The sequence below is a fragment of the Triplophysa rosa genome, linkage group LG18 (assembly GCF_024868665.1).
Source record: "Triplophysa rosa linkage group LG18, Trosa_1v2, whole genome shotgun sequence".
NCBI classification, from domain to species: domain Eukaryota; kingdom Metazoa; phylum Chordata; class Actinopteri; order Cypriniformes; family Nemacheilidae; genus Triplophysa; species Triplophysa rosa.
Window position 1 is genome coordinate 15,673,451 of NC_079907.1, and position 14,018 is coordinate 15,687,468.

The 14,018-nt window shown below is 38.3% G+C and overlaps 1 protein-coding gene and 1 long non-coding RNA gene across 5 annotated transcripts in view; one reads left to right on the top strand and one right to left on the bottom strand.

Annotated features, from left to right (window-relative positions):
• The window catches only part of dnah9 (dynein, axonemal, heavy chain 9), a 164,339-nt gene that overhangs the window by 91,596 nt on the left and 58,725 nt on the right, over nucleotides 1-14,018 (bottom strand). Inside the window, exons 27-28 of the mRNA XM_057359459.1 lie at nucleotides 6,363-6,519; nucleotides 2,880-2,984 (exon numbers count right to left, since the gene is read on the bottom strand). Coding sequence (XP_057215442.1) covers nucleotides 2,880-2,984; nucleotides 6,363-6,519 — 262 coding nt within the window. The remainder of the gene's footprint in view (nucleotides 1-2,879; nucleotides 2,985-6,362; nucleotides 6,520-14,018) is intronic.
• On the top strand, nucleotides 685-13,129 carry LOC130569670 (uncharacterized). Of its 4 annotated transcripts, none has more exons than XR_008964868.1 (4): nucleotides 685-1,064; nucleotides 2,286-2,478; nucleotides 5,530-5,714; nucleotides 8,833-13,129. It is a non-coding gene; the product is annotated as an uncharacterized LOC130569670 (long non-coding RNA). The 4 variants fall into 4 exon arrangements; XR_008964869.1 differs by lacking the exon at nucleotides 2,286-2,478 and having other exon boundaries at nucleotides 8,833-9,103; nucleotides 9,195-13,129; XR_008964866.1 differs by lacking the exon at nucleotides 2,286-2,478.

The following is a 14,018-nucleotide window of genomic DNA, read 5'->3' on the forward strand; positions in this document are numbered from 1 at the left end:
CTATACAAAGGCTCTGCCCTATAAGTGCGTGGGGCACATGAATGCGATCAGGATTCACCCGAAGATGTGATAATAGCATTCAGTTTCTTGCACAGATCAATTGACTCGCTTTATAAGACGCGAATTTAACGTCACAAGGGGCAGGGATTACTTTTGTGTTGAATGTATTTGCGTTTTTTACTTTTATTGATTTAACTTTAATTAATTCAACCAAATATCTTCAGAAATATCTTCTTGAAAAAACAATGCCACCCACATCTCGATGTACTGGAGGACTGTGGGTGAGTAAATTAGTAGCAATTTTTTTGGGGTAAAGTAGGACTTTAAGGAATATAAAATACAATTAAAAAGACAATATCACTTTTAATTTAATGTCATGAAAAGGCACAAATACTGGATGCAATATTTGTGTGCATGTTTTAATCATGGCCTATAAGTAACAGAAACAAAAACAGTATAAAAGTAACAAAACGCAATAAATAACAGAAAAACAAAATAACAGAAAAATGAGAATATGGTAAAAATCTGGCCCACATCCTATTTATACTTTTGGAATCTGGCCCTCAAAGAAGTTGAAGACCCCTGATCTACAGTATTGACAGAAATACAATATAATATACATAACTATGTCTTTGTAAATGACCATTAAACCCCCCAACCATTGAAGTGATCCTACACCTCCACCTGCAGCCATCCAGGGCGGTGGTTCCATTGAATATTGAGAAAGGACTTTTACAAGAATTAAAACAGATGCAAAAGAAATGGGGACTCTTTATTTGTTTGTGTCTTGGTTGAGTAATATTCTTTGATGTATTATACTTGTTGTGTTACGGTGTTCCTATTTGTTTTATTGGGGTTTTTTGAGTCTTTTGTCACACATACTTTTATTTTGAAATCTAAAATAGGAAGTTTAGCGTAGCCGTTTGTGAACACGGGCGCACTGTATACGTGAAACGACATTCTGATCAATATTACCGGAAACGAATGTTAACTTTTGGATGCACTCTAGGCAGTCATATGTTTAAGGATTCTTCTCTTAGCTCCTGGCTGATGAAGGGCACAAGGTACCGTTTCAGTTTCATATGTGTGATACATTTTGAGAGACTTTGTAATGTTATTTTTATCTGAAGCAATTGGCTAACGTTAGCTAGTCGTTAGCTTGTCATACAGGACTAAAATATCAGTGTTGATCATTTCTTTTTTCTATTGTTGTTATGCAAAGCGTGTGTATCTTATTGTCACACTACTTATAATGTAAGACACTTTCATTGTAAATCTGTATTTATTACTTTACAGGTTTTATAAGGGAATATATATATAGATTACATTCGTGTCTTATTACTGTTTGTTTGTTTTTTATGCAGCTCTTACGGTGTTTACTTTGGAAATTAAAATACATAAACATCAGTTCACGAGAGTAAAGTGTATCTGTTCGGCTGGGAATGCTACAGTCTTCAGTGTTGTATAAAGACCTTACATAATGAAGAGTTATGTTTTTATTACCTTAGAATGAGCTATTTCTATCTAGATACACCGCGGGTCCCCTTACATGGAAATTGCCATGTTGTTTCTACAGTAGCCCTAAACGGACAAACTGCTCTACAAAGCGCATTTCGTAAATACATTATCTCCTTCGGCAAAGAAGCGAAAACGTGACGACATGTTTGTCCTGTGAGAGCCGCAGTAGTACTTTGAAAGGGAGGGGTGGAGTGAGCCGTTGGTTGCAATCTGCAACTTCACCATTAGTTGCCGCTAAAATCTCAACATTGCTCCTTTAAGTAACAGTTTAAAAAAAAAACAGATTCCCATCCCTAGTAAATTTCTGTGAAATTTAGCAAAACTGTTATATTAACTTAACTGCCCATGTTGACAACAGTCTCCTACCTGGTAATAAAGATGAAAACAAAGTGGATCATCTTTGGAAAAACTATTCGGCAAATATGTTTCCCCTCCCATAATGAGCAAAGCTTGGCTAATTTGTCTCAATATTGATACGTCTGGAGGCCATTCTGTTTGTTTTATCTTTTTGCGAAGGCAAAATTGATTCCATCTATCTTTGTAAGAATAAATTTCAATGGGCTGTATCCCCACAAAATATCCTCCTGCTTAAAATGCATCATCAAACTCTCGGCAGTTAAACGGATGCCACTTTCTGTGAAACGGCTTATAAAAGGGCCTGACAAGCGCTTCGGTATCATTACTCTGATGTTCCGATTCCCTGTAAATTGTTCTTTGTGCTCTTCAAAAACACTACAAAAGGAAAAGTAATTCATTTTTCATCACAGGGGAGAATACCTTTCAATGTCCTGACATTTCAGGAGAGCTGCGACAGAAAGAGCCTCATTCAAGGGAACAAGTGAGGAGTTTCACAGTTGGGTCCTTAAAAACCTGGCGCACTGTATGGCAGCAAAACGCCTCGAAAGATGAATGCGCAACTGAACATCAAACTCCTTTATAATCATCAACATAATCACCACTGTGAGTAAATTACATTTGCGTGTGAAGATGATTCATACAGCACGCAATGTCTTCAAGGAAGCGTTATTTTAAATGCCGGTTCCCTTCGAACCCTGTGTGTAAACTGAAATGCATGAAAGCTCAATAGAAAACAGCAGATGCCACGGCGTTTGAGATGATGTGACATACGAGCAGATGATATAATTGTTGAGTGAATCATAAAAGCAGAATTTTCCACACTGTTTCCTCACTTAGTGTTTTCCCTCTGCATTATATCTTTATTTATAGCTCCAAACTTCCTCCAGTTGTCAAGGTTTCTAAGCCGAGTCTGACTGACTGTGAAATTCGGCATAGAAATCTGTCCTGGAGCTGGATATTCGTAAACGTGTCATGATTCTCCTTAGAAGTGATAACTTACTCACCTGCACAGCCACCACTGAAAGCACCTCCACCGATATCCTGTTAAACTCATCAAAGCAGCCCCAGGCTCCTGTTTGTGCCAGGCCTTTGTAGATGTTGCCACAGGACTGAGAGAAAGATCGAGTGAGAGAACAGTGAGAAATGTGAGACAGGGAAAAAGAGATTGGGAGAGTTATGAGCACCAGGGATGGGTTTTATTCAGAAGTGAATTTGAATTGAGGCAGCAAACATAATGCAGAATTGCAATTCAGTTCTAGAAAAATTTGTATGGCATAAGCATACTGTTAAGTAACACTAGAGTAGTAAATATAAATCATAATAGGAATTACTCGAAAATATGTTTTAATGCAGATGCATTTCCAAACATATATAGATGAATAATAGTCTTAAAATGTTTTAAATGCCTTTTGTTTCATTTATATAAACATTGTTATTAATAAAACAACTTTCTAAGAAGTAGGTCATCCTCCTGATATTCCTGATATTAAAAACCATTATTATCAATACCATGTGTATACTACACATATGATAATACTGCAAATAATTTTGCACCCGTTTAAACTTTTGCTGTAAGGGCCCTATTTTCACGATCTAAGTGCATGGTTTAAAGCGTACGGCGCAGGTGCAATCAGGGTGTCCGAATCCACGTTTGCTAATTTATCGATGGGAAAACGGTCGGCGCGCCCGGGCCCATGGTCTAAACGGGTTGTCCCGATTCTCTTAATGAGTAATGGGTGTTTTTTGGGTGTAACGTGCAGTAAACCAATAAGAGTCTCATCTCTCATTATCTTTAAGAGCCAGTTGTGCTTCGCTACTTACACGGCACAATTTGCAAGAGCAAAGACTGGATGCTTCTCTAGAGAGGAAACCCATCTGCTCGTGCGTGAGGTTAAAGCGCATGAGCAGATCATCTACATGACAAGCCGGATTTTTATCTTTATGTACACAATAATAATCTTTTACATTGTAATCCATTTATTTTTTATATTTGGCATGTTGCTGCGCTTCCCTCTGTGTAATAAGTAAAGTGAAAGCGCGTTGTATGTGGACCAGCCCAGAGGCGCATTTTCTACTAATGCACTAAAAAATATTACGCCATTGACTTTAGATTTTAGACCAGGTTTGAGTTAGTCTATGTGAAAGCGGGTTTCACGTAGACATAGTCTATTTTCAGTTCCTCAAAATAGCAATGCGCCAACAATGCACCTGAGCACACCTCTTTTTTAGACCAACAAATGAGTGCAAATGCAATTGCTATTTAAAAAACGCAGCGCAGGACAGGAAAATGAGTACTGCGTCGGGCGGAAACTAGCAAAAACACTTGCGCTGCACCTTACCGGGTGTACAATAGGGCCCAAAGAGTCACAATGGTTGTAAACTCTCTCTCTTGCTTGCCTACACTCATATTTTGAGTGTGATTCAAAATAAAACAATTAAAAATGCACAAAAAATACCCAAATACGCCCCCCCCAAAAAATAAAGATGAGTTTGACTGATAGTATTATTCGTTTCTTTTTGAAAACCTATGTAACGCTGCTTTTCATCAATGCAAAATTGTGAACAGTGCTATATAAATACAATTCATTTGAATAAAAAAGATACTTTGATAGATATGGCAATAATATTGTTAATAATATGATAATTGTGTTGTGAAAATATGATATTGTGACAACTCTTTAAACACGGGGAAGAATTAAAAATTAATAATTATATGATAATTCCAATGTCAACCCAAATTTTGTCACTATTTATATTCTAAATGTAAACCTTATAAAGTTTGTTTGAAAATGACAAAAAGTGAAGAGTTCAATTGTAAAAAAAAATAATAATCATGTTTTTTATTGTCCATTTCAATTAATATCAATTAAACTGCAGTTAAGTTGTTTTAATTAAGTAATAATAACTAAAATAAAGTAGTAAATACAGTTAAGTAGCACAATAAAATGCATGATAACACAAAAAACCTGATTTGTAAAACAATAAAAAAACAGAGTTATCTGTTTTTGCAAATAAACTCTTCATATTCAGCCACGTTAAAAGGATCATCAGATCATCATAAATATCAGTAAATAAATAGGCATAACTAAATAACATAAAATATGTAATCAATGGTTTGTTGCAAAACAGTGTGAATTTCTTTGAATTCCCATTTAAATTCCTACACAACATAATGAGGGGCGTGGCCAGTTTCATAAAAAAATCCACCTCTTGCATCAAAAGAAAGCCGATACAATTCCCCTAAGCCTACATCATAAACCCCAACAAACAAAATTAGTGTGCTATGTAGAATTATGCAGTGCATTGTTTGTTGTCATAAACCGTGCTCACCAGACTTGCTTCAGTGAAATTCAAGCTTATAAAGAACAACAAATGCTAAGCAGGCATTTTCCAGATGGATGCATAGCATTTCCAACTCGGCATTCATATTCTGAACACCCTCTCTGTTTGCTTTCCCACCCGAGTCCCCAGCACACGCTCTTTTCAGTGGACTGGATACAAGTGGAGCCTTCCAGTTCTCACTGACACAGATGAGAGGCGACCTGGGGATTGGTTGTGGGTGTCTGTGATCCTAAAACCCAGAGAGGGAAAAAAATGTTGTCTACCTTTTCCTCTCAGTTCACTCTCTCTCTCTCGCTCTCTCTCTCTCTGCAGTGGTGAGCCACAGCCAGTAATGATGCAGCAGTCTCAGCAGGCAGGTACAAGCCGGATGAGAAGATTAACGCTGCGTCTCTATTGACCACCACATTATATAGCTTTTTTCTGTGCCGGCAGACGACTATGGCAGCGAGCGATGATTAGGGAGGAATACTGACGAGATGGTTGACATAGCTTCAGAGGTAAATAAACCCGGGCATCAGAGCCTTGCTAATCTGCGGGACCCCATGGTGGGAAAAGACAGCCACTAACAACTTAATAAACAGCTTATAAAATGAATGACATTCAGACGAGAAATGAAAATGTACTGTATACTGCAGCAATTTCAATGTTGGGACGGAGATACAGGCTCATCAGTGGAATCTCGCTGTGAACTCGGTGAACTTGATTCAAATCAACTCCAGATCAAAACAAGACTGTGGCTGTGTTCGGAATAGCCAAACACCATACAGTATACTTATATCATGGCTGCATTATGTACATTTTTAAGTGACTGTCCCTTTAAGAGCTACAATGGTTATAAGCTCTCTCTGCCTTCCTACACTCGTATTTTAAATATGATTCATTGGCCAAAAACACACCAACAAATAAAAAAAATAATTGCCTAGCAGCTTTATATTTCTTTTTTTAATCCCTGTAGGTATCACAAAAATACTGTTATCATTCATTTTTCGGGCCGCGATAATTGTGTATGTGAACTACTTGGTGATGACATCACCATCAGTTGTGTTAATGTAACCACAGTCAAATGAAAAAAGCAAACCCTAAAAACGAAATTTTGTAGTACACTCAAGATCGTTCAAGTGAACATCTCTGCCTGCACTCGTCACCTTGTAGTCCATCTGTTCTGAGCAGTTGAAAACGTAGACCATGATCCCGAGGGCTCGGCCCAGGTCCTTAGTGGTCTCGGTTTTCCCCGTGCCAGCCGGACCAGCTGGGGCTCCGCTCATGACGAGATGCAGTGACTGGGTCAGGGTGATGTAACATCTGTGATGGGTTGAGAAAGAGATTTTAGCAAACACACACGCACATGAACGTTCAATAGCACAGTATGTGATGGTGTACAGTACATCCTGACCCACAAATGTTCTTCTAAAACAAGAATGTTTAACAGTTCACTGTCAATACACACTACGATCTCTATCAACTAGACTTCTGATTTATGAATGAATCATTCTCTAGAGTTGGATTGGATTCTATAAAATGGAACCGATTCACAAAATTCACGTAACCGATCTAATCGAATTGTTCATGAATCAGTCCGAGCGGTACACAACTTGCTGACTCTCTGAACCAAAGATATGTGTCCGGCTTGAAATGAGCCCAGCTAATAACTCGATCACTTATTAAACCAAAACACGTCCAACGGTAATGACCCAAGAACAGATGAGTGAGCTGCGTTTACCAATGCTATTATTAATAGGACAAAAAAATCAAGTTTATTTAAAGTCCCCATGCGGTCGATAATTTTATCCCTTAAAACTAATCCTTGACCATCAAATTTACATATTTAAATGTTTTTTCCCCTGTGAAAATAATTTTCCTGCCTTATAGCTTGAATGCTTTACTACACCTCAGCTTCATTAAGTATACGCAGATACGTGAATATGCAAATTAGCCCTGCCTCCACTCAATCGCACACGGCAGTTCCAGACGCTGCTAAAACTGAAAGGGAAACAGAGCTGACACAGCAATGCAGCAATCCATTCAGCCCGAATCTATGCGCCATCTTTGCATATTTATGCCTCAAACTGCTGATCCACAGGGGTCAAATGAGTTGATGTGATTGGTTACAGGTTTATGATGTCATTAACTGGAAAACGTTGGTAAACTGCAGTTTTATGGTGAAAATACTCAGCAATGGTTTAAAATTATACATTTGTACATGCTTAGTCTTGAAGTACATTAAAAACCCCACATAAATATATAAACAACATTAAAAACTACATTTTCACTACAGGGGGTCTTTAATTGTAGAATAGCAAAAACTGCAATATATAAAACAAATTAGAATTGGAACTGGTTTAAATATATAGACTTTTCTAAAAAAAAAAACATGCAAAGGATGTAAATATAAATTATTTTGCTACTGTTTATTGTAAATGCAAATAATATGTACATTAAATTCAACTTTTTCAAAGCAAATGATTTGTGCAAAGAAGTCATTGAGACTTCTGTGTCAATACCCTTAACATAAATAACAAGCAATATGTCCCGTTTATGAAACATTCCTGAGTAAAAAATATCCATCACATTAATAAATTATTTCAAACGACACCAGTAATACCAACTCTGCACATTACTAACTTTCAAAGTCCATCATAGCTTAATGAAGCCATCTGTGCTACCAATGGCATCTTTTTTTCTTGCATACTCCCATTTCAGTGTTAATGAAAGACAGAAGTCTGACACGGTCAGCAGCGCACAGCAGAGCTCAGAGACTGACCATATGCTCAGGAAGTTGCACTGCCATTTATTTGACTATCAAACAGGACTGTCTCCGCTTTGTTATTGTTTTTAAAGGGCTGAAAGACTGCTTGTGACAGACCCATATAAACAGCCTGCCTGAGCAAATATTCACATCCATGGTACAATTACAATTTTATTGATTACATACTATAAAATACTTATAAGCTTGTCACTAATTTACTTTGCAAGTCTTCTAGCGGTTTCGGAGGAGGGGAGGGGTTGTTGAATTACACACACAGACCAGCCACAAGATAGAATGTAAAACAGAGTATAGACATTGCTATTGCTTAATTTACTTCATTTTAAGCATTTTAAGTGTTTTAAAAGCATAAGATGTGTGGCTGTAAGTTTTGTTTCAGTGTTCTTATCACCAAACACTAAAAGAAAAGTATATTGGTAGTAGGGCTGTCGTGATAAACCGACGATAAATATCACGTGATTTATGCACAGCTTTTGAGTGAAGTATGGGAAAATGCTGCTGCATCCAAAAGCAATTGTCTGTTACCAGTGTTGTAAATAATGTCACTGTATATGCTTCCCCGTGGGTGGTGCAATACACGTGAATCTGTTTAGTAAGCTGATGGAACCGGCGAATGCAGTAACGTCGTCTGGAAATCATTTCACACTCTTCCATAGGAAGGTCCCGAAACACAAAACTTACAGAGTGTGGTTTTAGCCGCTAGGAGGCTGCTCAGGTAGCAGCGTCAGTAGAATTCTTCCGGTTAACAGAAAAAACTACATAGCATTGCTTTAAAATATTAACCATATTCTTAGAAAGTCATTGCTGTTTTGAAGTTTGTTCACTTCCAATGAACTAATTTCTCTTTATAGGAAAATTATGGACGATATGAAATAGACCAAACCAACATGGAACACATTTCTGAAAGTATTTTTTAAATACAACCCCTCCTTGTTAAAGATCTGTACTGTCACATTGGGCGTTGATGGTAAAAATGAAATGTTATATATACAGCCGCGGAAAAAATAAGTGTAACGCCCAGCCAGCAGAGAGAGACGTCATAGACAACGCTTATGTTTCTACTGCTGAGAGGCAGGCCATCGTAGTCTGGGATGTCCGCACAAATCTCAAGTCAACCCCAGGGTAAATATTGAACATTTTTCATTGCTCAGCAACAAATCATTCACTGTACCCATGTGTGTAAAAACTGATATTCTGTCTCTTGACTTAACAGCGATGATTGACTCTGGTGCCGCTTTGAATTTAATTAGTAAAGACATTGTCACTAATAGGGATGTAACGATTCACCGTGAGCCGGTTGAAAATCGGTTATAATGAGCGACGATTCAAATCGGTTGAGGCTTGAACTGAATCGCAATACATTTTTTGAACAGCAGGGGCCGCTATTTTCACTGCAAACCTAAACGTGGATGCTGATATTTCTTAAATGCAAAAAAAATCCAAGAAAAGCACAGACAGTATTAGTTTGTTTATATTAAAGAGACTTTTTCTGTTATTAATTTGTTATAAAATTGCAGTTTAGTTTTGTTATTTGAAATAAAACATTATTTTATCATACAAAGAAACGTGAAGCATTTAAGAAATAACGCAAGGGACGTTGTTCATTTCTAATTTGTTTCAACTCATTTTTTCAAAATAAATCGTGAGTAAATCATGAATAAATCGCATCGTGAGATCAGAATCGTGAATCGCATCGCATCGTGAGCTGAGTGAATCGTTACATCCCTAGTCACTAAATATAACATTCCTACTCAACCATGCGACCCTCCAATTAAGATTAAAACCATTGATGACACCCCTATTGGGGAAGGCAATATGATTCCATTCACAAACACCATACATCAGAACCTATCCTTCCTCCATCTGTCATCTTAGCTCTGATATCCTAGGACATTATGGAGGAGTTACAACGTGAACAGCAGAATGAACCTATCCCTGCCCAATGCCCCCCCAACAAACACAATGTGCCTCAATGTTTACGACAACGTATCATGCAGTGGACCCACACATCTCTCAGTGCCGGTCACCCTGGAATTTCCCATACCATCAAGCTAGTCCAAAATTCCTTTTGGTGGTCAGCAATGACAAAAGAGATTACAACCTACGTGAAGTCATGCCAAGTCTGTGCCCAGTCTAAAACCCCTAAGGAACTACCTTCAGGCCTTCTACAACATTTACCCATTCCTCAACGCCCATGGTCTCATCTGTCCATAGACTTTGTCACCGATCTTCCCCCATCAGAGAACTTTACTACTATTCTAGTAATCATGCTTCTAAAAGTCCTGCCGCCTTGTACCATTAAAAAGATTACCCACCGCCATGGAAACAGCTCAAGCTTTATTCCATAATGTATTCAGAGTTTATGGTCTTCCAGAAGACATCGTCAGCGATTGGGGAACTCAATTTACTTCTCAAGTCTGGAGAGCTTTTTGCAAACAGCTCAATATCATTATGAGCCTTACTTCAGGATATCACCCTCAAGCCAATGGCCAAGTAGAACGTCTGAATCAGGAGATTGGCAGATATCTAAGAACTTATTGCAGTTGAGAGCAACATAGATGGTCAGAGTTTCTCCCGTGGGCTGAGTACCCACTCTTCAACTGGCATCACCCCCTTCCAATGTGTCCTAGGATTTCAACCTCCCTTATTCCCGTGGTCTGGCGAACCCTCTTCAGTACCATCTGTGGATGATTGGATTCTTCGTAGTGAGAGGGTGTGGGACAGTGCGCACGTCCGTCTGCAGCGAGCCGTAAGGAGACAAGAACTTCAGGCCAACAAGCGGCATCACCCACATCCTCCCTATCAACCAGGACAACGGGTCTGGCTCTCGACGAGGGACATCAAACTTCGACTACCCAGCAAGAAGCTTAGTCCAAGGTATGTTGGTCCATTTAAAATTCTTGAGAGAGTTAATGAGGTCACATACAAATTGGCGCTTCCTACTAATTACCGTATTTCTCCCTCCTTCCATGTCTCCCTCTTGAAACCGGTCCACCTGGATGCTGACCCCTGCCATGAAGCCCCAGAACCACCACCACCATTAGATAGAGACGGGGCCCCCGCCTATCAGGTGAAAGAGTTGCTGGACTCGAGACGATGAGGGGGTCAGATCCAATATTTGGTGGACTGGGAGGGTTATGGACCCGAGGAGAGATCATGGGTGAACACCCGCGATATTCTGGACCCTTCCCTTATCGAGGACTTTCATCGATCCAGACCCGATTGCCCAGCACCACGACCACGAGGACGTCCACGTCGAGCTCCAGGAGTCGCTCATAGGGAGGGGGATTCTGTAACGCCCAGCCAGCAGCGGGAGCTGTCACCTGAGTACTGACTCCGTTCCACCCCTCTGCTGCCTCTGCATTCACTTCCTGTTTGGTGACTATTTAGTCTGAGACCACATGGGATCTCATTGCAAAGTATTGCCAGTGTATCTGCCTTACCAAGCGTATCCCTGTATTCTCTGCCTGTTTTGTCTGTATGATTCTGCCTGGATATCTATTCTCTGATTACCCCTTTGTTTTGGTTGCATGGTTGGACTGATATTTCTGGATTTGACTCACTGCCTGCTTAATCACCTTTGCCTTTGGATTAACCTCATGTTTGTTGTACCTGTCTACTCAACTCTGTTTATGCTACTCATCTAATAAACTACCGCACATGGATTCTAACTCTGCCTCAGCGTCATCGTTACAATAAGAGACTATTCCAAATATTCATTTACATTTAAAGGGGTCATATTGTGCGAATACGTGTTTTTCTGTGTCTTTGGTGTGTTATAAGTTGCCCACATGCATGTATTAGACACGTAAAATTGCAAAAATTAAAGTGTCGGGACAAAAGATGCATTCTATCTAAAAGCGAATGCTCACCCAGACTTGTCTGAAATGCCTCGTGTAACCACACCCCCACAAATCTACGTCAGTTCGTGATATGATTTGACTAAGACTGCCCAAATGTATATGCACTTAAAGTGGGCGTACCGTCAGTACAATTGGTTTGGAACCTGATGTTCCAAATATGGTAAGAGGCGTTACATTTCTGTCACGCTGGCAGTTTTCGACCAATCACTACACACTGGTTAACTGGCCAATCATAGCACACCTCGCTTTTCAGAGCATTTGAGCTTTGTGAAAAATCTGCACGTTTCAGAGAGGCGGGGCAAAGAGGAGGTACAAACATGCACGTTAGGCCTATGTGAAAAAGACAGCGTTTTGAACATTAAATCGTGTATACACATTGCATTACATCTAAAATAAACTATAATATTCATTTTAGCCGTGTCATATGGCCCCTTTAATCAGAATTTCTAGATGTATTGTGGCCATTCCAGTTCAGTGTCTGTTGAATTTCAACAAAATCAAACCGCAGGAGTGACATAATCGAGGTGATAAATCGAGATTATCACCACTGATCTATATAAATGACTGGATTGCTCATGACGTCATTACACTGAAGCTACCCCACCGCCATGTTGGTTCTTTTAAATTAATAGGAAGTTATGACATATTATTGATAAAACAGTAACTTACCAGCCCCTGTTTTTATATCTAGAGTCTTACAGAACATTCTTAAAAAGCAAATGTCTTAAGCATGTAAATGGTTAATTATTTTAAGTCGGGAATTTTCTCATCTTGTTAGATATAGAGTGAGTTACATTCATTTTCATTACAGTAGCATACATATCAGATCAGCAGACTAACGAGACACCTCAACATATGGCAAATGTGCTTATTCTGAAATCTAAATACAGATAAATACAGGCTGTATATGTTCTTTAATTCATGAAGCTTTATTTCTAAACATTTACACATGTGCCATTACAACACTGTGCCATACACACTCACCTAGATACATTGATTTCTACGTCGCTATTCTGCCCAAAATAAACATAAACATTGGAAAAAACATCAGAAGTAATGATTTAAAAACTAGGGATGTAACGATTCACTCAGCTCACGATGCGATGCGAGTCACGATTCTGATCTCACGATGCGATTTATTCACGATTTACTCACGATTTATTTTTACAAAATGAGTTGAAACAAATTAGAAATGAACAACTTCCCTTGCATTATTTCTTAAATGCTTCACGTTTCTTTGTATAATAAAATAATGTTTTATTTCAAATAACAAAACTAAACTGCAATTTTATAACAAATTAATAATGAAAAAAGTCTCTTTAATATAAAAACAAACTAATACTGTCTGAGCTTTTCTTGGATTTTTTTGAATTTAAGAAATATCAGCATGTCCACGTTTAGATTTGCAGTGAAAATAGCCGCCCCTGCTGTTCAAAAAATGTATTGCGATTCAGTTCACACCTCAACCGATTTGAATCGTCACTCATTGTAAATGATATTCAACCGGCTCACGGTGAATCGTTACATCCCTATTAAAAACACATGTGAACTAAAAAACGTGTTGTGTGCTTAATATGCTGAAAAACGGGTTATTTTAGTTATTTTAGATTAGTCATTTTGACTAAGTCAATGGTGCTCTCTGTCAGTTGGGCATTCAAGATGGCGGCGCGATCGCTTCTGGTGGCTTCTGCCGTTGGTTTAGCGTTAAAGGCACAATCCAGTCATTTATATAGATCAGTGGTTATCACATAAAAAAACACATTTATAGTACAAATATTAATATTGTACTGCATAAAAGTGAACTTGTTTTATTTGTAGTATTTTGAGCAAATTATCTGCAAATAAATGCAAATACAAAAAAACTTATTTGGAAATTTGAGAGAAATATTGTCAGTAATTTATAGAATGAAACCAAAATGATCACTTGACCCTTCATTTTTTCCATGGCTATGCATGTAACATTGGATGTTTCTTGCTCAATTGAAACCCGATTTTGATTAAAAAAAAACAGATCTTCCATTTGTACAGTTAAATATTTGCATATCTGCAAGGTATTGCATGTAGAAGGAAAGGACTGAGGTGTTTTTATGACTAAATAGTTCACCATTTTAAACTTATATGCCTCTATGATTACTTTTTATGATAACTTTTACTGTCATTGTGCATTTTCCCCA